The sequence below is a fragment of the Anabrus simplex genome, chromosome 1 (genome assembly GCF_040414725.1).
Source record: "Anabrus simplex isolate iqAnaSimp1 chromosome 1, ASM4041472v1, whole genome shotgun sequence".
Classification (NCBI taxonomy): Eukaryota; Metazoa; Arthropoda; class Insecta; order Orthoptera; family Tettigoniidae; genus Anabrus; species Anabrus simplex.
The window spans coordinates 779,139,583-779,167,057 of record NC_090265.1 but is presented as its reverse complement, the minus strand read 5'-3'; the positions used below and the strand labels follow the sequence as shown (position 1 = coordinate 779,167,057).

The window sequence follows — 27,475 nt, the reverse complement described above, 5'->3', positions numbered from 1 at the left end:
TTTTCTATCTTGCTTCCTAGACTTTCCGAGCTGGAGCGAAACACCAAGGACAATAGCAGAAAATATTAGCATGTAAAGTAGCATGGAACCTATTTATCATATTATTATTATTATTGTTATTATTGTCCGCCTCTGTGGTGTAGTGGTTAGCGTGATTAGCTGCCACCCCCGGAGGTCCGGGTTCGATTCCCGGCTCTGCCACGAAAATTTGAAAAGTGGTACGAGGGCTCGAACGGGGTCCACTCAGCCTCGGGAGGTCAACTGAGTAGAGGTGGGTTCGATTCCCACCTCAGCCATCCTCGAAGTGGTTTTCCGTGGTTTCCCCACTTCTCCTCCAGGCGAATGCCGGGATGGTACCTAACTTAAGGCCACGGCCGCTTCCTTCCCTCTTCCTTGTCTATCCCTTCCAATCTTCCCATCCCTCCACAAGGCCCCTGTTCAGCATAGCAGGTGAGGCCGCCTGGGCGAGGTACTGGTCATTCTCCCGAGTTGTATCCCCGACCAAGAGTCTGAAGCTCCAGGACACTGCCCTTGAGGCGGTAGAGGCGGGATCCCTCGCTGAGTCCGAGGGAAAAACCGAACCTGTAGGGTAAACAGATGATGATGATGATGATGATGATTGTTATTATCATTATTATTATTATTATTATTATTGTTGTTGTTGTTACAGAGATATCGCCGTGGACATAGGTGAAAGAAGGTGCGGGCATGAATAGGCGTAGATTAAATAGCAATTTGCAACTTTAAAATCTAGAATATATTTCATTCCTGATTATTTCTTTTCTTTTCAACCTTTACTCCTTGCTAAGCAAATAACAAATAATCAGGTACAAAGTCTAGCTCGTGAGCTCGAGAAACATTATACAAAAATATAAAATAATCAGATAACAAAAATTTAGCAATATGAGCTTGAAACACCCCCATTGCTCTTTTCAATACATATTCAAGGAGACGGATATCAAATTTTACATCAGTAGCAACAGCGTCTTTGCTCTACACAGTCACTCACTATGAGACTGTTCTCGAATATTTTCAAGTTCCGGGCCTTCTTTAACGCACAATCTACATTTAACAACAACCAACAGAAGGCCTGTCATTTGCGCAACAGTCGAAATTACATAGGAAAACAGAATGAAAATAGTGAATTTTAACAGGGACAATAAGTGCCCATTCTACCTGGCCTTGGTTAAAAAAAGAAGAAAAAGTTAAAATTGCTCGCCGAAAATCAAAATGATACGAGGCGAACACTTGCACTCCTTTGGATTTCACAGAACATCATTAAAACAATGTGTGGGCTTATGACTCGAAGTTACAGAGGCTAAGCCTGTACAACGGAAGCGACTAGATGAAAGGAAAAAAACATAATTTACAAAATTAAGAGGTACATTTTAAAGATTACAAAATCATAGTCACCTCAGTATCAAGTTGAAAGGGAATACAAGAGGGTTCTCACTCTTTATTCCCTAAGTTCGGTAAAGTTCTTTAGACTAGTTTGAGAATTTACATTGAGAAATAGAAATTACATTACGAAAGCAATTTGAAACCTTCCTCTCGAGCTATCTTTCAGAGTTTATTACATCATTACACAGAGTCTGCCATTACCTTGAGCTGGTGAAACTCCCGGAGATGGACGATGCAGCCCTTTCCCTTCCTCTACTACGAACACACTGTAAACCTCTTGGCTGCTTGACTGGTTCCAGATTCTCTTGGCCGAAGCCCTGTCATACCCACAATTTCCAATGAACAATCAAATAAATATCAAAAACTCTGTTTGGTTGCTTAAATAAATGTGTAAAATTTCTTGTTGGCTACAATTTTAAACTGGCGGGAAGAGGTAGAAGTGCTGATAACCTTAGAACACCAAAGCAATCAATAAACAATTCAGTTTAGGAAACCTTGATACACACAATTACTTTGAAAATTAATTGCTCAACCTCTCCCCAAAGGGCGCACATAAGTTGATAGTCAATGATGTTCAAACTATTTCCGAAGTGACTTCCAGAGTTTATGTTATAGATGGCCTTCTAAAAGGCGCTTGTTTAAATGCACGGGATGGGTGTACCTCCGGCACAATTATTATTATTACTAGCTGTAGTACCCGGCGTTGCCCGGATAGTTTTTGAATGTTTACTTTTAATATTTGTATTACCAGTTAATTGAGTGTGAAGTGAATGCTTATAGAATTCTTTTTGAGATGTTGATTTTACGACTTATCATGTAGTTTTATAGTTATTTAGATGTATCTGACTTTAAGTTTTAGATTATTTAATTATCGAGTGAACACTAATCTCGGTCATTTTATACTATTTACTTTTAAGCCCTTCTCAGCTCCTGCCTCGATGAAGGCTGAACGTGGACTTAAACGCTATCCACAGCGTCACAGGTCGTATCAGCGACACATAAACAATGGATTTCGACATAAATATTGGTTATTTTCCTTATTTTTGCACGTCAGCCCCTCTCATTCCCCAACACCAGCGGGGGCTAGGTGTATCTGACCTCCACAGTAATGTTTTCTATATAGTAAGTCATGTGTATACCAAGTTTGATTGAGAGATATGCTAAAACATACACACATCCTTAAACTCTGTCCCTTTGGACGTTTTCAATTTTTTGCCAGTTCTCATCCGCCTGCCGAGTAGGACTGAGCTTTATCTTAAACGGCATCCAGAGTGTTACAGTTCATCTCAGCGACCCCGAAAACTATGGATTAGACACAAATTTAGGTCATTTTGGTTAATATTTACATTTCGCCACTACTTTAGAGGCTAGGAGTCTCTTACCCCTAGAGTATATTTCTCCAGACAATAGGTCCAGTATACACACATGCGTCCATTCTCTCGGTCATTTTCGAAATTTTGTTTTTCACTTTTTCTCACCGCTATGCGAAAGGAGGCAGAATTTTGACTTCTAAAATAATTGGAGCGTTACTATTCATCTCAGCGACCCCGAAAAGAATGGATTCGACACTATTTTCGATTATTTCTACATCTCATCCCGTCGTAGGTGTGCTAGGGTTGTCATACCTCCACGCACTTTGTCTCCTGATAATAAGTCATAAGTGACCAAGTTTGTTTGAAATTGTTCCCGTAGTCCCGAAACGTATGGATTCAACACTAATATCGGGCATTTTCAGTCTTAATTACATTTCGTACCCTTATCTAAGGCTTCAAGGGGTGTCTTTCCCCCTTAGTATTTTTTCAGGTATTAGGTAATATTTGCATTAAGTTCTGCTGACAGTTATACTGGAACGTACAAAAACATCCTTATTCTCGGTCATTTGGATATTTTCTGTTCTTGACTCCTTCTCACCCGCCTGGCAATTGGAGATCAACTTGGACTTAAAACGACAACCGGAGTGTCACTCCTCATTTAATCGACACCTAAAACCATGGATGTGACATTATTTTCGATTATTTTATATCTAACTCCCTTCCTAACCACTCACTACAAAAGGGGCCTTAATTTGGACTTTAAAAGTCCAGAGTGCCACTATTCACCTCAGCGACCCTAAAAACTGTGGACTCGACACTAATTACGATTATTTTTATATATCACCCCCCTTGCCCCCCACCCTAAAGGGGGCTGAACTTGAAATTAAGAATTTCCCGGGATGTCACTGTTCATCTAAGCGACCCTGAAAAGTATGGATTCGACTCTATTTTCGTTTATTTTTATATATGACCCCCCTTGCCACCCGCCCCTAATGGTTCCTGGGGTGTCTTATCCCCACGTGGTTTGTCTCCTGATACTAAAAATCCGGAGTGTCGCTATTCACTTTGGCGACCCCGAAAACTACGTATTCGACACAATTTTCGATTACATGTATATATCACTTCCCCCTCGCCCCAACGCCAAAGGGTCTGAACTTGGACTTTAAAAAATTGGAGTGTCACTATTCATCTCAACAACCCCAAAAAGTATGTATTCCACACTACTTTGATGATTTTCATATCTCAAGCCCCCCGCCCCCACCCCTAATGGTTCCTGGGGTGTCTTATTCCCACGTGGTTTGTCTCCCGATATTAAAATTCCGGAGTGTTACTATTCACCTCGGCGACCCCGAAAACTGTATATTTGACACTAAATACTATTATTTTTATATCTCACCCCCTTGCTCCCCGCCCCAAAGGGGGATGAACTTGGACTTTAAAAAATCCCGGGGTGTCACTATTCATCTAACCGACCCCAAAAGGATGCATTCGACACTACTTTCGATGATTTTTATATTGCACCCCTTCGCCTCCCGCCCCTATGGGTTCCAAGGGTGCCCTACCCCCACGTGGTTTGTCTCCTGATAGTAAAAATCCGGAGTGTCAGTATTCATCTCAGCGACCCCGAAGAGTACTTGACATTCTTTTCGATTATTTTTATACACCACTCCCCCCTTGCCCCCCCTAAAGGGGGCTGAACTTGGAATTTAAAAATTCTCGGGTTGTCACTATTCACCTAAGCGACCACGAAAAGTATGGACTCGACACTATTTTCGATTATGTGTATATATCACTCCCCCCCTCGCCCCCACCACAAAGGGGGCTGAACTTTGACTTTTAAAAATTCGGAGTAGAACTATTCATCTCAGCGACCCCGAAAAGTATGGATTCGACACTATTTTCGTATTTTTATATATGACCCCCCTCACCCCCCGCCCCTAAGGGTTCCTGGGGTGTCTTACCCACACGTGGTTTGTCTCCTGATACCAAAAATCCGGAGCGTCGCTATTCACTTTGGCGACCCCGAAAACTATGTATTTGACACTATTTTCGATTATTTGTATATATCACTCCCCCCTCGCCCCCACCCTGAAAGGGGGCTGAACTTGGACTTTAAAAAAAATCGGATTGTCACTATTCATCTCAGCGACCCCGAAAAGTGTGGATTCGACACTATTTTCGTTTATTTTTATTTATGATCCCCTCGCCCCCCGCCCATAAGGGTTCCTGGCGTGTCTTACCCCCACGTGGTTTGTCTCCTGATACTGAAAATCCGGATTGTCGCTATTCACTTTGGCGACCCGGAAAACTATGTATTCGACACTATTTCCGATTATTTATATATATCGCTCCCCCCTCGCCCCCACCCCAAAGGGGCTGAACTTGGACTTTTAAAAAAAAATTGGAGTGTCACTATTCATCCCAGCGACCCCGAAAAGTATGGATTCGACACTATTTTCATTTATTTTTATATGACCCCCCTCGCCCCCCGTCGCTAAGGGTTCCTGGTGTGTCTTACCCCCACGTGGTTTGTCTCCTGATACTGAAAATCCTGAGTGTCGCTATTCACTTTGGCGACCCCGAAAACTATGTATTCGACATTATTTTCGATTATTTGTATATATCACTCCCCCCTTGCCCCCACCCCAAAGGGGCTGAGCTTGGACTTTAAAAAAAAATTGAAGTGTCACTATTCATCTCAGCGACCCCGAAAAGTATGGATTCGACACTATTTTCATTTATTTTTACATATGATCCCCCTCGCCCCCCGCCCCCAGGGGTGTTTGGGATGTCTTACCCCCACGCGGTTTGTCTCCTGATACCAAAAATCCGGAGTGTCGCTATTCACTTTGGCGACCCCGAAAACTATGTATTTGACACTATTTTCGATTATTTGTATATATCACTCCCCCCTCGCCCCCACCCCAAAGGGGGCTGAACTTGGAACTTTTCAAAATATCGGAGTGTCACTATTTATCTCAGCGACCCCGAAAAGTATGGATTCGACACTATTTTCGTTTACTTTTATTTATTTCCCCCCTCGCCCCCCGCCCCTAAGGGTTCCTGGCGTGTCTTACCCCCACGTGGTTTGTCTCCTGATACTGAAAATCCGGAGTGTCGCTATTCACTTTGGCGACCCCGAAAACTATGTATTCGACATTATTTTCGATTATTTGTATATATCACTCCCCCCTCGCCCCCACCACAAAGGGGGGCTGAACTTGGACTTTAAAAAAATTGGAGTGTCACTATTCATCTCAGCCACCCCGAAAAGTATGGATTCGACACTATTTTCATTTATTTTTATATATGCCCCCCCTCGCTCCCCCCGCCGCTAAGGTTTCCTGGGGTGTCTTACCCCCACGTGGTTTGTCTCCTGATACCAAAAATCCGGAGTGTCGCTATTCACTTTGGCGACCCCGAAAACTGTGTATTTGACACTATTTTCGATTATTTGTATATATCACTCCCCCCTCGCCCCAACCCCAAAGGGGGCTGAACTTGGAACTTTTAAAAATATCGGAGTGTCACTATTCATCTCAGCGACCCCGAAAAGTATGGATTCGACACTATTTTCGTTTATTTTTATTTATGACCCCCTCGCCCCCCGCCCCTAAGGGTTCCTGGGGTGTCTTACCCCCACGTGGTTTGTCTCCTGATACTGAAAATCCGGAGTGTCGCTATTCACTTTGGCGTTCCCGAAAACTATGTATTCGACATTATTTTCGATTATTTTTATATATCACTCCCCCCTCGCCCCCACCCCAAAGGGGCTGAGCTTGGACTTTAAAAAAAATTGAAGTGTCACTATTCATCTCAGCGACCCCGAAAAGTATGGATTCGACACTATTTTCATTTATTTTTACATATGATCCCCCTCGCCCCCCGCCCCCAGGGGTGTTTGGGATGTCTTACCCCCACGCGGTTTGTCTCCTGATACCAAAAATCCGGAGTGTCGCTATTCACTTTGGCGACCCCGAAAACTATGTATTTGACACTATTTTCGATTATTTGTATATATCACTCCCCCCTCGCCCCCACCCCAAATGGGGCTGAACTTGGAACTTTTAAAAATATCGGAGTGTCACTATTTATCTCAGCGACCCCGAAAAGTATGGATTCGACACTATTTTCGTTTATTTTTATTTATGACCCCCCTCGCCCCCCGCCCCTAAGGGTTCCTGGCGTGTCTTACCCCCACGTGGTTTGTCTCCTGATACTGAAAATCCGGAGTGTCGCTATTCACTTTGGCGACCCCGAAAACTATGTATTCGACATTATTTTCGATTATTTGTATATATCACTCCCCCCTCGCCCCCACCACAAAGGGGGGCTGAACTTGGACTTTAAAAAATTGGAGTGTCACTATTCATTTCAGCGACCCCGAAAAGTATGGATTCGACACTATTTTTATTTATTTTTATATATGACCCCCCTCGCCCCCCGCCCCCAGGGGTGTTTGGGATGTCTTACCCCTACGCGGTTTGTCTCCTGATACCAAGTCATAAGTGTATCAAATTTGGTTGAAATCGCTCCAATGGTTTGGGAGGAGATGTGGTACAAACCCACCCACCCACCCACATACATACAATGACTTTTATATATATATAGATTATTATTATTATTATTATTATTATTATTATTATTATTATTATTATTATTATTATTATTATTATTATTTCTTCGTTATGCCCAATTAAAGAGCGCATTTGAACTTGTTAGCTTGGTCTGATAGCTTTTTCTTCTTCTTCTTCTTTTTCTCCTAATCTCAAAATCTCTTCATGATTCCGCTGCGTTACTTTCTGCGTTCTCCAGTCGACCGTTTTCCAATGACATTTTAAGCTTTTTTCGCGAATGTGTGACTTGCAACCAGAATTATAAAATCTTTACAAATATTTATGGTATAGTAGGTAACACTTACAAATCCTGATTAATTTCTTTCAACTAGTTGATCTTGACCTTGTTCGAATTGATTATAGTAAACAGTTTTTAGTAATCATATTATTGTCCATTCTACAGATGTGACCGTATAAATTCAAGCGTCTCCTACGTACGGCATCAGTAAACTTATCTCTTGCTGTGTACAGGTCTGTAGTTTTCCTTTTAGTCCATATGCCATTTACATGAGTGGCACCATCTAGTTTCCTAGGCAATTTTCGTTCTTGCTATTCTTCTTCTTCTCCTCAGTATTATTATTTATCTCATTTCGGCCAACTATGGACCACGCCATTTCAACTGTCCCCTTCTTTGGGATTTAACATTGCTCAGTATTTCGACATTCGTTGTCGGTGCTGATCCATTTTCTCCTGTGTCTGTGCTTTTCCAACTTTTCTTGGAAACCCTAGCATATCTGAAGTTTCTTCTCTCCAGGATATCATTACGTGTGAAGCCCAGTTCTTAGGGATGAACCAGAAAATTTTATTTTTCTTCTATTGAAAGTAGGTAATGATCCGATTGGTCAGTCTTGGTGGAGTCATTCGCTTCATGCGCCAATGAAAGGTAAGCGTCCTTTTCCGGATTTTGTCCATTATCTTCTCTACGTGTGTGCGTACTTCATGGGCTTGTTCTCTTTTGTATTCACAACTGTCTTTAACAAAGCCCAGGATTTTTCTCAATATCCTTCTTACCTTGGCCTCCAGTTTTTCAACGAGGCGTCTATTGTTCATTGCGAGACATTCTTCAGCGCGAAGACCTCTGGTCGGATGACACCGCTGTAGAGACTCAGCTATACATTTATCGTACACTGTCTTACGTAGTTGACACGCCATTTCCATTTTTCTTATTAAAAATATTACTGATAAGTTCTGCCGAAACTATTTTTGAATAATACATTTAGAAACCACCTGATAAAGAAGACACATGGTAACAGTATTACACTTGAGAAAGAAACGACTTAATTTAAAGGAAATGAGATGTTTCCTTCTTGAATGAACATCATCGGATTGTATGTAATCACACTCGAAAGTATTAAGAAATATTTGTCTTTAGATTATGTTTTATGTCGTGAAAAACTTGAAATTTAAGACTGATGCTGGTGATCGGAATCAGTAGACAGGGATTTCTATGGCCTGTGGATTTATGATCTACAAAATTCAATATATGACTTAATGAATGACATCTACATTACATACAGAAACACTTTTATTACGATCGCTACAGGATGCAATTAATGCAAAGTTAAAATAGTTTTAATTCTTCGAGATCCTTGACCTAACAATAACTATAATGCTGAATAGTTCATGAACTCATTAAGGTTACACTGCCTACTCCTAGGCAAGGACGGACTCTGTGGAAGACAAACACTACAGTTACATTCATTATTCAATATTCAATCAGTTTTGCGTTATGAAAAAAGTATGTGTTATTTGAATGAAGCTTTCATACCTGATCAGGTCTATATCATCAGCATTGTTGCAATTTATGGCCAAATGCATCTTAAATATGTTGAATGAGTATCCTCTTCTGTTGTCGCTGAGTATCCTCCTGTAGCGATAAAAACTTATTTCGACATCACATGATGTAATGGGACCGTACTTGAATAGGATTAAATCATGTAGAGAAAATTCCTGTAAATCTGCAGACAAATAACTACAGAATTACCTCTGCTTCCGTGAAAACAATAGCCCGGTGCTTAGGAATTGATCCAACCAGCAAAAAATAGCTTTTTCCTGCTAGAAACATTCCATACACTACTTTTCAGTGGTTCTTCAATAGAAGTACATTCCAGTCTATCCTGAAAAAAAATTCTAGAGCTTTTTCAAAATGATATTTGTTCGTGGCGTACTCTGATTGTTAGGAAACAAAGTTAAAATTACCAAAATACTAGAGAACCCGCGCTGCTCCGCAACATCTATTTGTATACGTAGTACAGTCATTAAGTTCTGAGACTTGACGCCTGGAGGATAGGTACCCACACGATTCAGTATGCTACACACGATACCGCATTACACGGCGTACACCTACATAGAACCACATCCACCATCAAAATACAGTAGTCGCCGTTTGCCGTTAACCATTTAAATAGAATCACGTCCACCCTCAAAATAGTGGCTGTTGGACGTTATGCTCGTTTGCCAACGTTGGTGTAGCTGCTGGAAGCACCGCTGAAAGGAAACACCATGTTTCATCTCCAGTTATTGTCAGATTGAGAAACGTCGGATCATCGTCAGCACTACTAATGAGGTCACCACAAATCGTCATGCAATCTTCACGTTGGTCTTGCGACAGGATTCGTGGCACACTGTGCTGGGTAACAAAGTCATCCGTCAGAATTTTGTGGCAAGTACCATGGCTGACCCCTATTGCTGCTCTGCGAGATCATCTACCGATTGCGAGAGGTTAGCATGCATCAACGTCAACTTCTTTTATCTTGCGTTCCGTTCGAACTGTTTGTGGCTGACCTGTACGTACATCATCATCCAGACTGTCCCGTACTTGCACAAAACGTCAGTTCCACCTAAACACAACACTGCGACTCAATGCGTCCTCACCGTAAACCTGCTACATCATTTCAAAAGTTTCGGCAGCTGTTTTGTCTGATTTCTGGCAGAACTTGATGTTTGCCCGTTGCTCAAACTGTGACATGTCAAGGTCCGACGTGCGCGTTCAAATCACCGTCACAGCAACGACCGTACGCCTGCTTCCAGTGCATACACTCAACTGTCTCTTGCAGGGACGAGAGACTAACTGACATGGTACCATACCACAGCGCCACTTATGGCTATGGTGCACCACAGCGCCATCATGCGGTCAGTCTCAGAACTTAATGACTGTACTACGTATATAAAATAACACGTCCTGACTGACTGACTGACTGACTGACTGACTGACAGATTCATCATCGCCGAGCCAAAACTAATTTTTAGGGTACATTTACAGTATATTACAATGTAGGTGCTCATTAAGGGAGGATTTTTGGATGTTCCATCGCTAAGGGGGTGAAAAGGGGGGTGAAATTTTAAAATGAGTGTATCTACATCTCAAAAACTTAACATTTTAAAGACATGAAAATTGGTATTTGGGATCTCCTTTAAAAATAAGGAAACATGTATTTGTTTGTTTTCAGAAAATCCCCTTAAGGGGGTGATAAAGGTGAAAAACGGGTTAAATACCTTTTATGAGGATACTTAAATCTCAAAAACTGAATATGTTATAGTCATAAAAATGGTATTTGGAATATCCTTTAAAAACAAAGAAACACACGTTTTTGTTTTTGGAAAATCTACTTAAGAGGGGGTAAACAGGAGTGGCAAATGGGGCGAATTTTTAAAACGAGTATGTCTACAATGTGTCTCAAAAACATAACATATTACAGATGTGAAAATTAGTATTTGGAATCTTCCGTAAAAGTAAAGGAACGCACATAATTTGTTTTCTGAAAATCCACTTAAGGGGAAGTGTTAAAGGGGGTGAATTTTAAAAATGAGCATATCTACAGTGTATCTCAAAACTTAACATATTACAGACGTGAACATTATTTTTAATCTCTTTTAAAAATGAAGTAACATGTACAATTTTATTTTCGGAAAAAACACAAGGGGGTTGTACAAATGACTGAAAAATAGTTGAATTATTTTTATTAGGATACTGGTATCTCAGTAACCGAAGATATTACAGGCGTGAAAATTGGTATTTGGAATCTCCTTTAAAAATAAGGAAACAAGTATTTTTTGTTTTCAGAAAATCCACTGAAGGGAAAGTTTTAAAGGGTGTGAATTTTTAAAACCTGAACGTATTGCAAACGCAAAGAATGATATCTTTAATCTCTTTTGAAAATAAAGTAACACGTGATCTTGTTTCGGGAAAAACACTTATGGGATGAGAAAAAGGTTTTGAATTCTTTTTATGAGGATAGTTATATATCAAATGCTGAAAATGTTACAGGCGTGAACATTGGTACCGGTTATTTGGAATGTCTTGTAAAGATAAAATAACACACACACTTTGTTATCTGAAAATCTACTAAAGGGGAAGCGTTAAAGGGGGTGTACTTTTAAAATAAGCTTATCTGCAGTATATACCGAAAACGTAACTCATTTCAGACGTGAAAATTGTTATTTTTAATTTCTTTTAAAAATAAAGTTACAAGTATGTTTTGTTTCGAAAAAAAACACTTAAAGGGTAGAGGTTGTAATAAGGACCGAAAAAAGGGTTGAATACCTTTTTATTATGGTACTTATATATAAAAACTGAAGATGTTACAGACATGAAAATTTGTATTTGGAATTTCCTTTAGAATAAAGAAGGACGCACCATTCTCACCATTCTCTTGTGGGAAAATCCTAATGAGGGGAGTGAGAGGGTGGGGTGGAGATATGAAATGAAAAATGAGTTGAAATCTTTGTTTGAGGATACTCATATCTCGAAAACGAAGGATGTTACGAACGAGTAAATTTGTATTTGTAATCCATTTTTGAAATAAAGACACACATATTTTGTGGCTGGGGAGGGGGTTTGGTAGTTGGAATCAACTTAAGGGGGATATAGAAGGAGTTGAATTTCTTTATGAGGATACAAATAAGAGGTGTACTTAAAACAATACACGTATTTATATGAAACCGTTTGAATTATGAAGTTAAAATTTCAAATAGTATCCTAGGTCTTAGATAAGAAAAGGTTTGAAACAAATTTAACCGCTTAGAGAATTAAATGGGGGTTAAGGTCGGAGGACAAATATTTTCATTCCTTTCTCTTAAATGGTTTAACGCTCGAAGACAAAATTCCAAATAGTGATATATACCGGTATTTTAAATCCTAGGTTTAAAATAGGAAATACTTTTTAAACGTTCCACCCCTAAAGTGTTAAATGAGGTTTGTTCCATAAACGAAATTATTCATCCCTCCAAAATCTTTTGACGTACATTTTTATATTTTTATGAGAAGGGTGTTCTTTTATTTATTACGTGTAAAATATCGTATACTTCAAATTATTTTTCCCCTAAGGGGTTTAGATGGTTGTTGCAACTTGAAACACAATATCCATTTTTTTGAAACAGTTTCAGACACGGACTTAATTTTTTTATAACCTAGATGTTTGTAAATATTTAAAAATATTCATACCTTAGAAAAGTATTCATTCTTCCATTACTTTTCGATGTACAAAATGAAAATTTCACAGATTGGTCGCTTTTACGTCCCAGATGTTAAATAAGATAGGGTTTAAACCATTCACATTATTTCGTATGGGGTTCAAATCGGTGTTGGATCAGAAATAAATAATCATTTCCCAAAAGCTTTTAAAGTACGAACTCAGGACGTATTTTACAGCCTCAGCTGACAGTGGACTTCCTAAAATGTAAAACTCTGAATAATAATTTTCAATTTAAAACCATCGCGAAGCACGGACATCTTGCTATTTCGTTATAAATTCTTCAGATAACGCACCTTGATATGCCAGTCGTAGTCATATATATTCCCTTTTTCATCCTGCAATCCTTGATGTAAAGCTTGGTATTTTACCGTTGAAGACAACGGTATTTTTAATCGCGGTTCTTCTATATCGAACGGTTGTCTTGTGAGCTCGTAGGCTGGTTTCGAAGGAGCGTTTCTTGCCACGCAGGGAAGGTTTATAAGAGAGATGGCCTTCACTCGTTCTTGTGCAGCTACGTTTTCCTTCGATTCGTGTTCCCAGATAATGTCTAAAGCATATGTCACGATGGGAGTCTTTTTTAACGTAGACTTTTTCTCTTAGCAGCATGCAAGTTATTAGGAACGCTCTGTCATCTGTTGAATGTATTCGGAAGCTGGGAAACCTTAGATAATCAAAGAGTATGTAGCAAGGAATAGTATTCCTGCGTGATCAGACGAAGGGGATACTCTCTGGCTTGACAGGTAGTAATCAAACATGGCTGCGTGCAATGGCATTAAAAAGGATGAAAATCACACAATGTGTACGACAACAAATTTCGAATTGAAAGACATCCGAAGATGGAAAAACTGCACTTCAGAAGATGCTTTCCATGCTGCAACATCACGTTTGGTGCTGGCTGTGTGGACCGCCAACCTCCGCTTGGAGAAGGCGCCTCAAGAAGAAGAAATTAAATTGTTAGTCGCTTAGCAACCTGCTAAGTACAGAATGTATTGCGGGTTATGGTAAGCCTTCCCCAGCAATTATTGGAGTAATCATTTAATGATTTGATTTTATGATTACTCAAAGTTGGCTGAACTTGGAGACCTATCGAATTCTCATGATTCACTCTTAGGTAATTCCGGAGAACGTAAAAAGAAAGAATGAAGCAAATCGGTCCGGTATAACGGACGGACGGATTTGCCAAAGCTGTTTTTAGAAAACTCTTTTAATATATACATGTCGTTATAATGAGATTTTGTTCAAAACTAAAAAAGCCTAAATATGTATACATATATGCCCAATTAAATCTGTTTAATTTTGATTATCATGCTTGGAAACGTGTTGAAAATACAAGACTACATGATATAATGTTAATGTCTTGTCATAGAAATCCACGCCTATATATTTCTTATGCTCCCTCTGCTTCCAGGAGCCAACTGCCAAGACGAAGAAGAGACATCTCTGGACCGTTCTGGGAACTTTGCTTCAACACTGATGAACGTTTTGCACGAAGCTTCGAAGATTCCCTGGAACCCCCTACAGATGTGTTGGATGAAGATTTCCGATGAGGTGCGTTAACTCTAGCGAGGAGAGTTTCTCTATTGTCTGTGCCGTGAGATACCGTGGTATACATTGCATCACTTTTTGTACTTCATAACAAGAAACAATGTTTCAGAAATATAAAACTCTTTAAATATGGTGTCGGGTTAGTAGGAATGCACATGTATATAATTCAATAATCTAACAATTCTTCTTCCTTTTTCTTCGATTTTGACCATCTAAGGACCACGGAAGGTAACCCTATGCATTCATCTTAATCCTTCTTTCCTTGACTTCCAATAGTTCTTCATCCTTTCACTTTGCTGTTTACTCCTCTCTTGTGTCCAGATCTTATTATTGCCTTTCCCCTTTACCTTCTTCTGGAAACCCTTGACATTCTGTATCAATCTTCTGAAAGCTGTCCTGTGTTGTATTACATTGTCTGTTATTCCAATCCCTGTCATATCATTTTTTACTCCCCGGATCCACTGGTTGCCATTCTTGCTCTTGTAAACATGGTTAAACACTCGTTTTGTCAATCTATCTAACAATTCTATTATATGTTTTATTGTGATCTAAATACTGATCCGAAGTAACCGATATGAACTGATAATTTTGAACCATTACTTATATTTTCGTATGCTTCAGTGAATAATGTGACAAGATGCAAGGTGACAGCATGGAACAACCAAATGTACGGCAAAAACAAGGGGTATACAAGGTTTCACATGAGAAATAACACATTTTAAAGAATAATAATTTAAATGGAATTAGCGAGAGACGTGCACGAGAATTGATTGATTTTCTAAATTCTCTAGAACGTGGACACTGTTTGAGTTAGATACCATGAAACTTCGCACACACTTGAAATACACTGTTCACGACAGTTTGAGCTAAATACCACGAAACCTAGCACACACTTAAAATACACTGTTCTTAGCTATAAACATTAATCAGTTAAGTTAGATAAAACATTTTCAATTTTTTTCAATTTTGAGTTTTGGTCATACTGTTGTAGCAACGCCGAGGTTCCGGACCTTGCAATTAGATTTAGTGATTCATAAGACCTTGATGATGAAATGCCTAGAGGCGTTTTTAATTTAATGCCTATTTCGATTTAAAAAAATAACTTTTCAACTTGATAACTTTACCAAAAGTGGGCGGAAAGAACGTGAACCGAGTATATCAGAGTTAGAGGGTTGGTGATCCTGATAAATAATTTAAAAAAATGATCGCTTCGCGGGTGAATTCCACTGGGCTTTGCGAGGCACTGATTGTCCTAAATGGCAAGGATTGCATAGGAAAGGTCTACGAGTGAGAAGGAAGCGGGAGTGACCTTAATTAGCGTACAGCCCCAGCATTCGCCTGGTGTGAAAATACGAAACCATGGAAATCGATCTCACAGCTCACAACTGCGTAGAACCCCCCACCCAAAGTCCGAATATTGCCCTATATTTTATTTGGTATTTCAAACATTTTCTTCTATTTTAACTTTTTCTACAAAAGTGTTTTTTTGTGTTTTTCTTTTTATTACATACAACTGAACACAGGTTGCAAATGCCATTAATGTCGATGTACCTCCATGTAAATAACATTTTTAGTGAATATTTTGTCACAATTCTTTTCTATTTGCAATTTTTTTATGTCGTGTAGTTCCAAATCATCTTCGCCTTCTTTGGTAAATACTGCTTTAGAATTTTATATGCATAATGTTGAAAAATTTTCTGTCTTTGCCCATTCTCTACAGTTGACCAAATAATATTCCTTTGCTGAAAGCATGCTTTATCTTTTCTAAAGCTTTGTGTGAATCTTGTTCTGGTTTCAATCTTTATGTGCCATTCCTTGTAATAGGTTCCATAATTTTTCTTAGGATTCTGCTTACTCTTCTGTCTGAGAAGGCATTCAAACAGTGTGTTGCACGTAAAGCTGCTGGCAGGATTACAGTCCGGTAGTGCCTCAGTTTATCGTTCCTGGATACAGACTTTTGTGTTGTATATGTTCACCGTTGCTTGACAAGATCTCTCCATCTTGTAAATTCGTGCCTTCGTGCTCTCCTTCTCTACCGCGTTTACTGTCATTACTTCAATTAAGTATTTCAATGTATGGGTTCTTTTAATTATTTTGTTTTTGTATATTTGAATTACTGCAGGTACATTGTTGGTACTAGTGATCCATTCCGTTTTTCATAGGAAAATTATAATGCTATTTTGGACGCACACTTTTCAAGTTCTTTTAATTTTATCCTTCCTTCTTCTGGGGTTTTTGTTAGTATGACTAGATCATCTGCAAAATCTAATTGGTTTGTTACAGTTAGCTTTATTATTATTATTATTATTATTATTATTATTATTATTATTATTTTTATTATTCGTTTCTTTCTCCGTTAGGGTCGTGTAGGGACCACGAGACAACTTCAATGCTTTATCCTTTGTTGTTTCTTATTTCTACTCCAATACTCCTTCATGTACTCACTATGCCTCCTTTTCCTCCTCTCGGACCTTTTCGATCCTGTTTTCTTTCCCTCGTGACCTTGAAATCTTTCCATTTTAACTCTTTATTTCTAAAAATCTCTCTCTGTTGCTTATTCTACCCTTATGTTGTTTCTTTCCAAATCCCTCTTGACTTCATGAATCCCGGTTGTCGTTGACTTCTTGTTCCAAAGATATTTAAAGACCTGTTGTCATCCATTCTGTATAAATGTGAAAAAATATCAATTGCCTCCTCCGCATCGTATCTGTTATGTGTTCCGGTATATTTCATCATTCATATTCATCATCATATCCCAAGTTCTGCAGTTGTTAGCGGGCCGAGTATTTTCCGTATAATTTTTCCTTTCCAGTACTTCTAATTTATTTAGCTTGTGACTAAGTACTAGACATTAACTCGAGTATAGGCATTCCAGTTTGACTATCGTGTTGTAGTGTTGTACTTTGAGGATTTAAAATAAGCACATTTTGTTGTACATATTCCTAGTTATAGCACATAATCTTTCCATCTTGTGTATCCTTTCTTCTACAGCGGATTTTTCAAAACACTCTTGAATTGTTTATCCCAGATATTTGAATTTATTTACCTTCTTTAGTCGACGAATTTCTGTTCGTTTTTTATATTTATAAAAATTGTTTCTTTCTACAGAAACTATTAAATCTGTTCTGTCGGCTATTTATTCCAAGAGATTGACTTGTTTGCTGCATTTTCTAGTTTTCTGAAAATATGGCAAAATCGTCTGCAAATGCTGGACAGTTGTGATTATTATTATTATTATTATTATTATTATTATTATTATTATTATTATTATTATTATTATTATTATTATTATTATTATTATTATTAAAGGAATTTACTAAAACAGCTATGCCCAGTCCATACATCCGTTATACTGTACAGATTTACTTAATTCTCATTTTACTCTCTCCGAAATTATTTACCAATGAATTATTAGTAATCCTAAAATAAAGTCATTACTGTAATTGATCACTCCAACTCTAGCCAGCAATACATTCACTTGTAGCGGGTTGCACACAGTTAAGAGGCAATATCTTGACGTATAAAGATATCAGCAAGCTCAACGATTAGATATGACGGTGACTATATCGAGGCCTGCAATTTCAACGAACCACATATGACTTAATACTGCGCCATTCCACTATTCCAGAAATAAAACTCAATCGAGTTGGAATGAACGTAATTACTGACTGCAACATAACGTTATAGAATGTTACGGACGTTCAGAATAACGCAATGTAGAAGTATACAGGATCATGATGGCAGTAATAAAGACAAAATAAGAATTCGAATTGTTAAAAAACCAACACTGTACAAGAGACACAAATGGAAAGACAAGCTTAGGAAGCAGACGTATTGCGACTGGGCAGCGAGCTGAATGCTTTAAAATATCAAGAAAGAAGATAATTTAAGAAAAAGGAATTGTTATCATCGATAAAACAACAATGTAACGCAAAACATATAAGAATATTAGTATAAAACGCGTTATATATAAATCTAAAAGACTTGGTTATTAGCCATACTATAGACGGCAAGGAAAAGGCCTTGACCAGAGAAGCAAACGGTCGATATAACCCAGTATCATCATTGTGTAAATTCATAAAACATATAAGCTGAGATAATTGGAGGTCTGACAGATATTAGAATTACGCAAAGCAATCTTAAACGAAATCAAATTGTTGAATTATGTTAAAAGGCTTTTATAATATTCATATGCTACAGCTGATTTAATAAATGTATTTTATCTTTGTAATTGAGCAAGTCAAGATTGTCATGGCTCTCGAAGAAGACATGGGACAGGCTACCTGCATAAACCTGAGCTGGGCAAACACCGCAGATGCCATCCAGATGACCAGCCACGCAAGATGACGATCACCCACGACTGCGGAGGATGAACGAGAAATGATATCATTCCGGAAGCGAAGGAAAACGAGATAAGTTTCTTAAATAAAGTGTATGTATAGATTGGTAGATATTAACATGAGTTGACTATTTGTAGTTAAAGCCTAATATGTTTTATCGTTTTGTATTCAAAACAACTAAATTGTGTTAGATTCACGCGAGTGATTTATTTATTATGTCGATATAAAGGGAATAGGTAGCATTCTTAAGAAAATTAACCCCAGTTAGAAAATGCGATATACAGTAATGATAATACTATTTCAGTGAGAGCAAAAGAATGCAAACATATTATGCAGTATCGTATTTGAAGTTCTTATGAGGAGAATATTTTAATATTTTAATAATATACCAAGTGATGAGTAAATATGTATATAGGTGAAACGTTATCATGATGAGTTAGGATAGCACTAGATATGAAAATAACAGCAGACAGAAGAAATGTTGATATTATTTAAGAATATAGTGATCCAAAGATATGAATATACGAGGATAAGGTTATTTGTACATCAAGAAATGTAAATACGTGAAATATTTGGAATAATAAAAAGAGATATGATTTGAAATGAGTTATGAAGAAGATGTGATGTTGTTATATGAAAGAAATGAAAGACGAATTGAAGGAATATGTGTTGCTACGATGAAATAATAGGTGGAACTGGAAGGATCACATATCCTGATAACGTGTTTCGACTTTCATTGAATTTTGTGATAAGATTAGGTCATCAAAAGGAATTCCTATAAGATTGAGTATTCGTTCACTTGGACATTTTAAACTTAGAATTTCTACTGAGAAATCGCATTTTCTTAAATAAATTATGGCATACTTAGGTTAATATGGATGATTGCTACATTGTATAGGAATGTAACTGAATTGATATCACACAATGTCTTCAAGAATGATGTTCTCTAGATATATTAGTTCATTCGTGCGAGGTGACATATTAATATTTAGGCTCACTTAAGGATATGAATACCTTGTTATACTCAATTATTAATTTATGTTGTAAAGAGAAGTTAATATAATACATTATATTCGACAATATAGTAACTTTAATTGTTTAAAAGCAAACTTTTTCTAATGAATAAGAAACTTATCACTTTTCCGTATGCTTATAGTGGGATACTCCAACAATATCTTGAGATAATCCAACTGAAGATTAATAAATATTATTTTAATAGCTTTTCCTAAGAACAGCTGTGAATATTAACATTACCAGAAGCTGATATGAATGAATAAATGTAATACATTAACCTAATCATCGTTTTCCCATACAGATTTTGCATATTTTACCAGTTTTCTTTATGACTGTTGTATAAAGATAAGATAATATCACATTTCAATTGTGATGAAAAAAAATAGAAATGATAATAGTGACCATTAACAAATATTTTAAGCTACCAGGTCAAATATTTTTTTAAAATTTTAACTTCATGATTTTATTTTCCTTTACCAATATTTCTATTAAATAAATAGTTGTAGTCAAGATTTACATGAAGTGTTATTTAAAATTTTCTGTGGTAGTGTAAGATAACTTGAATTAAGACGTCGAATTATCGAGTATTCTTGCGATCCAATGATATGTCGGATGGAGACGTCCACCAATTCAGCTGATAGATGAAGCATTACTTCACGTATCGGTATGTGTTTGATCTCACGTAAAAATATATTAATGAACCCTGAGAGATTGGTCGGGATTTCTATTACGTGACTATCTGGACAGAAATACCATTTGAGTGAAGAGGGAGTGACATGTAGAAATAATCGAATAAGGCCCATATTAATGTTGAATCCACAGTTTTCGAAGTCACTCAGATGAACAGTGACACTCCGGATGACATTTAAGTCGAAGTTCATCCACCATCGGCATGAGGAGGCCGAGAAGGGGGGTGGAAAGGAAACTGTCCAAAATGATCGAGATTATGTATGTGTCTTCCAGCAAACCTGTCAACCAAACTTGTTATTGCTATTATTATTATTAATTTCAAACTTGTTTAAAAAATGAGATTCTTTGTTGTTGCAGGTCAGACAGCAGTGTGATGGCGGTATTAGCAACGTACGAGATTTGTCCTGCGTTAGCCCCGATGTTGCTGCAGACGCAGGGAGATGCCTACAAAAGGAACTAAGTAAGTAGAAATGCACTAATGTTCATAAACAACAGAACACCTTGAAATACCAGAGCTAGGAAGTTCATATTCAAAGGACCGGTTTATCAATGTGTTCTTCAGAAACAATTAGCATTTCAGTCACCTAAGTTCAGCATGTGTCCTGTTGCCTAGTAGGCTCTGGGTCCTCCATGAGCATTGGTAACTTGTTCCATGCGTGATGGCATCGAAGCGTATAAAGCGCGAATGGCGTCCTGGGGTATAGCCATCCATGCTGGATTCACGTGGTTCCACAGTTCATCTTTGGTGGTTGGCATTGGGTCACAGCGCCGCACCCGTCTTTCACCATATCCCACACATTTTCGATTGGTGACAAGTCCGGTGATTGGGCGGCCGGGGGCAACAGTCTGACATTCTGTGACAAAAAGAAGGCACGTGTTCGTGCAGCAACATGTGGTCGCGCATTGTCCTAATGAAATATGGCGTCTGGGCTGTCGTGCAGAAAGGGTTTGGCTACGGGTTGCAGGATATCGTCCACGTAGGTCAAATTGATTACAGTGCCCTGGATACGTACCAACCGTGATTTGTGGTTGTACCAAAGAGCACCCCACACCATAAGGCCTTGAGTTAGCACTGTATGTCTTGCGCGAATGCAGTCAATGTGATGCCCCTCCCCCTGTCTGCGGTGAACAAAAATGCAGCCATCATTTACAAAGAGAAGCTGGATTCGTCCGAAAACACTACCTGCTGCCATTCCTGTCCCCAGGGACGTTGTTTCATATACCATTGCAGTCTAGCGTGTTTATGCACGTAAGTCAAACGCAGGCGGAGAAGTGGGCGACTCGCCAGTAATCCAGACCATAATAAACAGCGACGGACTCTCACTCCTGATATTGCACAGTGTGTTACACTGTTCTACTGGTGCGCCAAAGCCGAAGAGGAAGCAGATCTGTCATGCAATGCCATTCGGATGAGATGTCGATTTTCTCTGGGGGTGGGGGTAGGGGTGGGGGTGGGGAGTTCTGGGTGATGCTACTGAACCCATCTCGTCGTGTTCTACGGCCTTCTATGAACCATTCTGTACACACCCGATGCACTGCCAACACACTTCGTCCCATACGAGCAACAATATCCCGGATGGATGCATCACGTTCTCCTATGCCAATAATGCGCCCTCTTTAAAATTTACTTATTTGACGGTACGGTTCTCGCATTCGTCTGCGAGGCATCCTGCACGTCTGCTCAAGTCACACTGTTCCATTACCATCCGTTTTTAGCGACAACGAGAGCCGCAGGCACATTTTACCAGTCGATGTTTTTGCCCCGAGGTATAGATGTGGACTTTGAACCCGAGGGCCGACATCGTTCAAAAGCCAATCATTTCTTCAGAATATACTAATACACATGTCACTTGAATATGAACTTCCTATCTCTTGTTTTCAAGGTGTTCTGTTTTTTAACAAGAGTGTATATATTTATTGCAAAGTAACACTTGATCAATTCATAGGCGGCCTAGAAGACAAAGTATTCACTGCACCTTTCTGAAATCGCACTAAGGAAAGGACTCGCCGATTTTAACGACCCGATTTGCCAGAAACTTTGCTCAGTGGAAGAGCGGTCGAAATAAGCGATCACATGTGTCGGCTTATCCGTAGACACTCGACCGTTTCCGATAAAATGACGGTCGAAGTATCCGAAGTGTTGTACGTGCCTCTTAGCGCGTAGTACGTTCAACCGACGTACTTTACGTTCCTTTTAGCGCGTAGCACATTCAACCGCCGTGCTTTACGTGTCTATTAGCGCATAGCAAGTTCAGATGACGTGCTGTAAGTGCCTTTTAGCATATAGCAAGTTTAACCGACCTGCCTTACGTGCGTCTTAGCACGTAGCATGTTCAACCGATGTACTTTAGGTGCCTCGTAGCATGTAGCACGTTCAGTCGTCGGGCTTTACGTGTCTATTAGCACGTAGCAAGTTCAACAACGTGATTTACGTGCCTATTAGAGCGTAGCACATTGAAGCGACTTGCTTTACGTGCCTTTTAGTGCATAGCATGTTCAGCCGACGCGGGTGCCCAGTGGCTTTCGCCATGGCTTCACACTTCTGCGTCCTGTGCATTGTATTTTCTTTTTATTTAATTTATATACTTTAGTCCATTCACGATTAAATCGAATTATTTCTTTCAAACTTCTGTCTGTATGACCAACCTTCTTACGCTCATATCCGGTTCATGTTGTTTCCGACATACAACGAGATAGCACTGGATCATTTAAAAGAGGAAATGGGTAGGTTTTCAAGTTGTCTTCCTTTGGATAAGGGTCTATGTGTGAACGAAGGATGGATGCCAGCAGGCGAGGTGTGAAACTTAGAACGATTTAAGGGCAGATAAATTTGCACAGTCGAAAGGTAGTGAAGGGAAATCATGGGAAAGAATGCACTACACTGTATTAATGATTTATCAACACGGCTAAGACACTGTAAATACCACTTGTATGCTGACAATCTACAAATCTACTATCACTCCAAAATTTATGACATCAAACAACCAATAGGCTATATGAAATCTGACTCAGTCGCACCCCCTGAAAAATTCTTCTCGTAGATGGAAATCCCATTAAAACCTTGAGTCTTGAATCTGGAGAAGTTGGTAGATGGTTTTGTATGAAGAAATGAAATTAGAAAGCGGTCATTCCTTCAGAGAATTACATTTCCCATTAGAGACTGTTTTGGTGGTATATCTGGTGGTAGGGTTTCCACTTTCCGTATCAAGAAATGCATTACGTTCAGTACGGTAATTGGATATTTATTTATAAAATGTATTTGTGAAGCAAGTTGTAATTCTTTTAGTTGTAATTATTTTTTATAGCTTCGTACATCAATTATTCCTTCAAAATATTTACTGTATTTATGAATCATGTTCAATTTTTCTGAGTACTTGTGAATATTATTGAATACTCCGTGGCTCAGACGGCAGCGCATCGGCCTCTCATCGCTGGATACCGTGGTTCAAATCCCGGTCACTCCATGATGTGAGATTTGTGCTGGACAAAGCGGAAGCGGGACAGATTTTTCTCCGGGTACTCCGGTTTTCCCTGTCATCTTTCATTCCAGCAACACTCTCCTTTCTCATTTCATAGCATCTATCATTCATTAATAAATCAGTTTGGGAGTGGTGACCTCATCATACTAACAGCCCATATCTGCTTCATTCATGACATCCCTGACCCGTTCAATGACTGGAAAACAGGTTGTAGGTTTTCATTTTCACTCCTTACATAAGACTCGTTCCAAAAATGCATTTGAGAAACAAGCTCTATTATTGTCCCGTTTGTGAATATTGTTTTATATAGGATTGTTTGCGTTAAAGTTTGTTCCTCACTTCACATGCTTGTATTCATGTTAATCATGCCCCCCTCCCCCCCGGAATAATTACCCGAAGTCGCCGCGCCCGCTCTGACTTAAGTAATATATGTGCATACGCTCATGAAAACTATATGTTAATTAATCCATCAAAATCTTGTTGGACAGTTGAAACAAATCAGTGCGATAAAGAACAAAAGAACAAAAACTTTCCTCCACTCACTTTATCCGGTATAATTATACAGTACGAAAACTCGGTAAGTAATCTTGGTGTAGTTATAAATGAGAGTCTTAACTGGAGAGAGCACATTACCAATGTCTGTAGAACAGTGTTCATTTCAATTGTCTAATGCTCCCATAGCAGGTTTTATTTACTCGTTTTTGATGCATACTGGTAATCTGGTCCTGACAGCCCCTCTGTTGTGTAAATCCACACCGGTGTCCATCAATCATGGCACCCTAAATGGAGTATGATCAGATATTCATGGTTGAATTCTTCTCTCATTTCAGTGTCCAACGGCGATAATCTGAGAGAGTTGGTGATGAATATGATGAATCGGCGTCAATAAATGTCCGGTAAGATGAAAACCTGTTGTACCTTCAGACTTTGTCGCAGTGCCTTTTTGGGGCACCATTTTTAAGGTATTAAAATGAGCTTCTCCAAGACTAATTTTTTGTCAGTAGTTAAGAAATCCAGGAGAATTGAATGTCAGATTGGGAATACAAAACTGGATGTTCACAGGATGGTAGTATAGTAAGTGAGGTTGAATCAAGGTGCAGTAATGTAATGCAGTAAGCTCGCAGTAGCGATCAACAGTATTCTGTAAGTTGGATGTCAGTCACAGACGAAACGATGTTTACATCGGTCTGGTTTCAGACCAACTTTGCTTTACGGGAGTGAAAGCTCGGTGAACTCAGAATATCTTATTCATAAGTTAGAAGTAACAGACATGAAAGTAGCAAGAATGATTGCTGGTACAAGCAGGTGGGAACCGGAGTAGTAGTCAGAGGTGGTGGGGCTGGGGTTGCTGTGCGTTAGAACCCCTCCTCATAGACATTTTACTAAGGAAAACAAACAGAAACTGACAATAGACAAGTGAAAGACAGTTCTTTTCAACATTTACAGACAAAATTGTAAAACCAACAGAACTCTTGTACCTACTTCCTAAAAAGCTCGAAAGTTGGAATTTAGGCTGTAATCTGATCATACCATTCTCCGTAAAACTATTTACTTTGGTCATATTTTTCTGTTCTATATTCTGTAATGTGCTGCAATCTGAATATCAACAAAATTTACTTGTGTCAGTGTCCTCATGACACTCGCTAGCACCTTCATTATGTTCTATCATCTTGTTGTAACTAGAATTCCCATAGGTCTGGTGGGAACAGTGGCAGGAGGGTACTCCGAATAAGAATTTAAAGGATAAGTTAGGAGTGAACTCGATAGATGAAGCTGTACGCATAAAGTGACTTCGGTGGTGAGGTTATGTGTGGTGAATGGAGGAGGTAGTGGTGGTGATTATTATTTTAAGGGGAAGTACAGTTAGGCAACCATCCTCTATATAACACTAATCAGAGGGAAAAATGGAAGGGATCCGACACTTCGAAAAATGAAGATGTCTGCGAAAGGAAGACAAGGGCAACGAAGGGCGTGAAAGTGAAAGACTGCCTAGGCCTCGAGTGCTCTCATACCGTCGGGGTCGGAAATGAACAAGTTTTGACCAAAGGAGGTCAGAAAAGATAGATGAAAGTGAGGATTCTGGCACAAAATAAGTGTAAGCAATGCCAGGACTCACCTAAGGGCCCCGTGGTTGCCAACCAACGCTCCCAAGTTGAGAGCCCCTGGAGCCCCTTTTACTGGCCTCTTATGACTGGCAGGGGATACCGTGGGTGACCACAGGGGGAGAATGGGGGAGGAGACTGATGGACTCTGCTATGGAGGGTAAGAAATGTAGAGGGAAACCAAGACAATGATGGTTAGACTCAGTTTCTAGTATTTTGAATCTAAGAGGTAGAGAACTAAACAAGGCCACAGAACTAGTTACAAACAGAGGATTGTCGAGGTGGTTAGTAAATTCACAGAGGTTTGCAGACTGAACGCTGAATTGCAGAGCAGTCTGTAATGAAGATGTAGGTATGTGTTATTTCGTCCTCTCTTATGGGTGGCATCACTGCTCGCTTCTCAGTGGCAGCGGTGGTGATGGTCATTGTTATTAAGGGGAAGTACAACTGCGCAACCATATTCTCTAGGGGAGAGTCGTAGGAAGATAGCCACGAGTTCTTTATAACGCGAATGCGTCGTGAGAATGCAATAATAATGTCATTTTCTTTACGTCACACTAACTACATTTTCGGTTTTCTGAGACACCGATGTGCCGGAATTTAGTCCCGCAGGAGTTCTTTTACGTACCAGTAAATCTACTCACACGCGGCTGACCTATTTGAGCACATTCAAATACCACCGGACTGAGCCAGAATCGAACTTGCCAAGTTGGGGTCAGAAGGCCAGCGCCTCAGCCGTCTGAGTCACTCAGTCCGGCACGTGAGAATCCAGGTGTCGATGTCCAGGGACTGAGTGATGGTGCTGGTGATTATCGTTTTAAGAGGAAGTACAACTAGGCAACAATCCTCTACATAACATTGCACTAGCCGCACCGTCGCTTGCTGGTACTAGACAAGAGATATCAAAATACTCAAACTCAAATAATTAAAATTAAAACAACAAGATACTCACCACATGTGGAAGAGAAGGCTCCAGCCCAAAGAAACCGAAGAAGAATTTAAAATATTTGGCGTGGTAAGAAATAGTTTGAAATATCTCGAAAGAAAAGACAGGTTTATTTTGGTATATAAGATAAATAGGCTATTTAATGAAACAAGTTAACCGTAGTACATTCATGAGAAAGACTTTATTTAAATTTAAATGCAAGTAATTAATTAAGGTCAGTTAATAAATAAATAAATAAATAAGAGGCTTAATGAGGATGGCATCAGTAAAACAAGAGAACTAAAGCTCATTAAATGGAAATATGTCCTATAAATCAAAAGTAAGTAGTAATTTCAAATCACTTAATTAATAAATAATTTAAAGACTTAATGAGGATGGCATTAGTACAACAAGAGAACTAAAGCGCATTAAAAGGAAATACGTCCTCTAAATCAAAAGTAAGTAGTTAATTAAAATCAATTAATTAATAAATAATTTATAGACTTAATTAGGACGGCCCTTAGAAGAATAAAATTTAACAAGACCATAGTCTAGATTCTTAACATTAGCAACAAA

The 27,475-nt window shown here is 39.0% G+C and overlaps 1 protein-coding gene across 1 annotated transcript in view; it reads left to right on the top strand.

Annotated features, from left to right (window-relative positions):
• Positions 1–27,475, top strand: part of LOC136873243 (uncharacterized) — a 137,592-nt gene that overhangs the window by 90,162 nt on the left and 19,955 nt on the right. The window contains exons 3-5 of the mRNA XM_067146691.2: positions 14,213–14,352; positions 20,751–20,853; positions 24,703–24,768. Of these exons, the coding sequence (XP_067002792.2) occupies positions 14,213–14,352; positions 20,751–20,853; positions 24,703–24,761 (302 nt within the window). The 3' untranslated portion in view covers positions 24,762–24,768. The remainder of the gene's footprint in view (positions 1–14,212; positions 14,353–20,750; positions 20,854–24,702; positions 24,769–27,475) is intronic.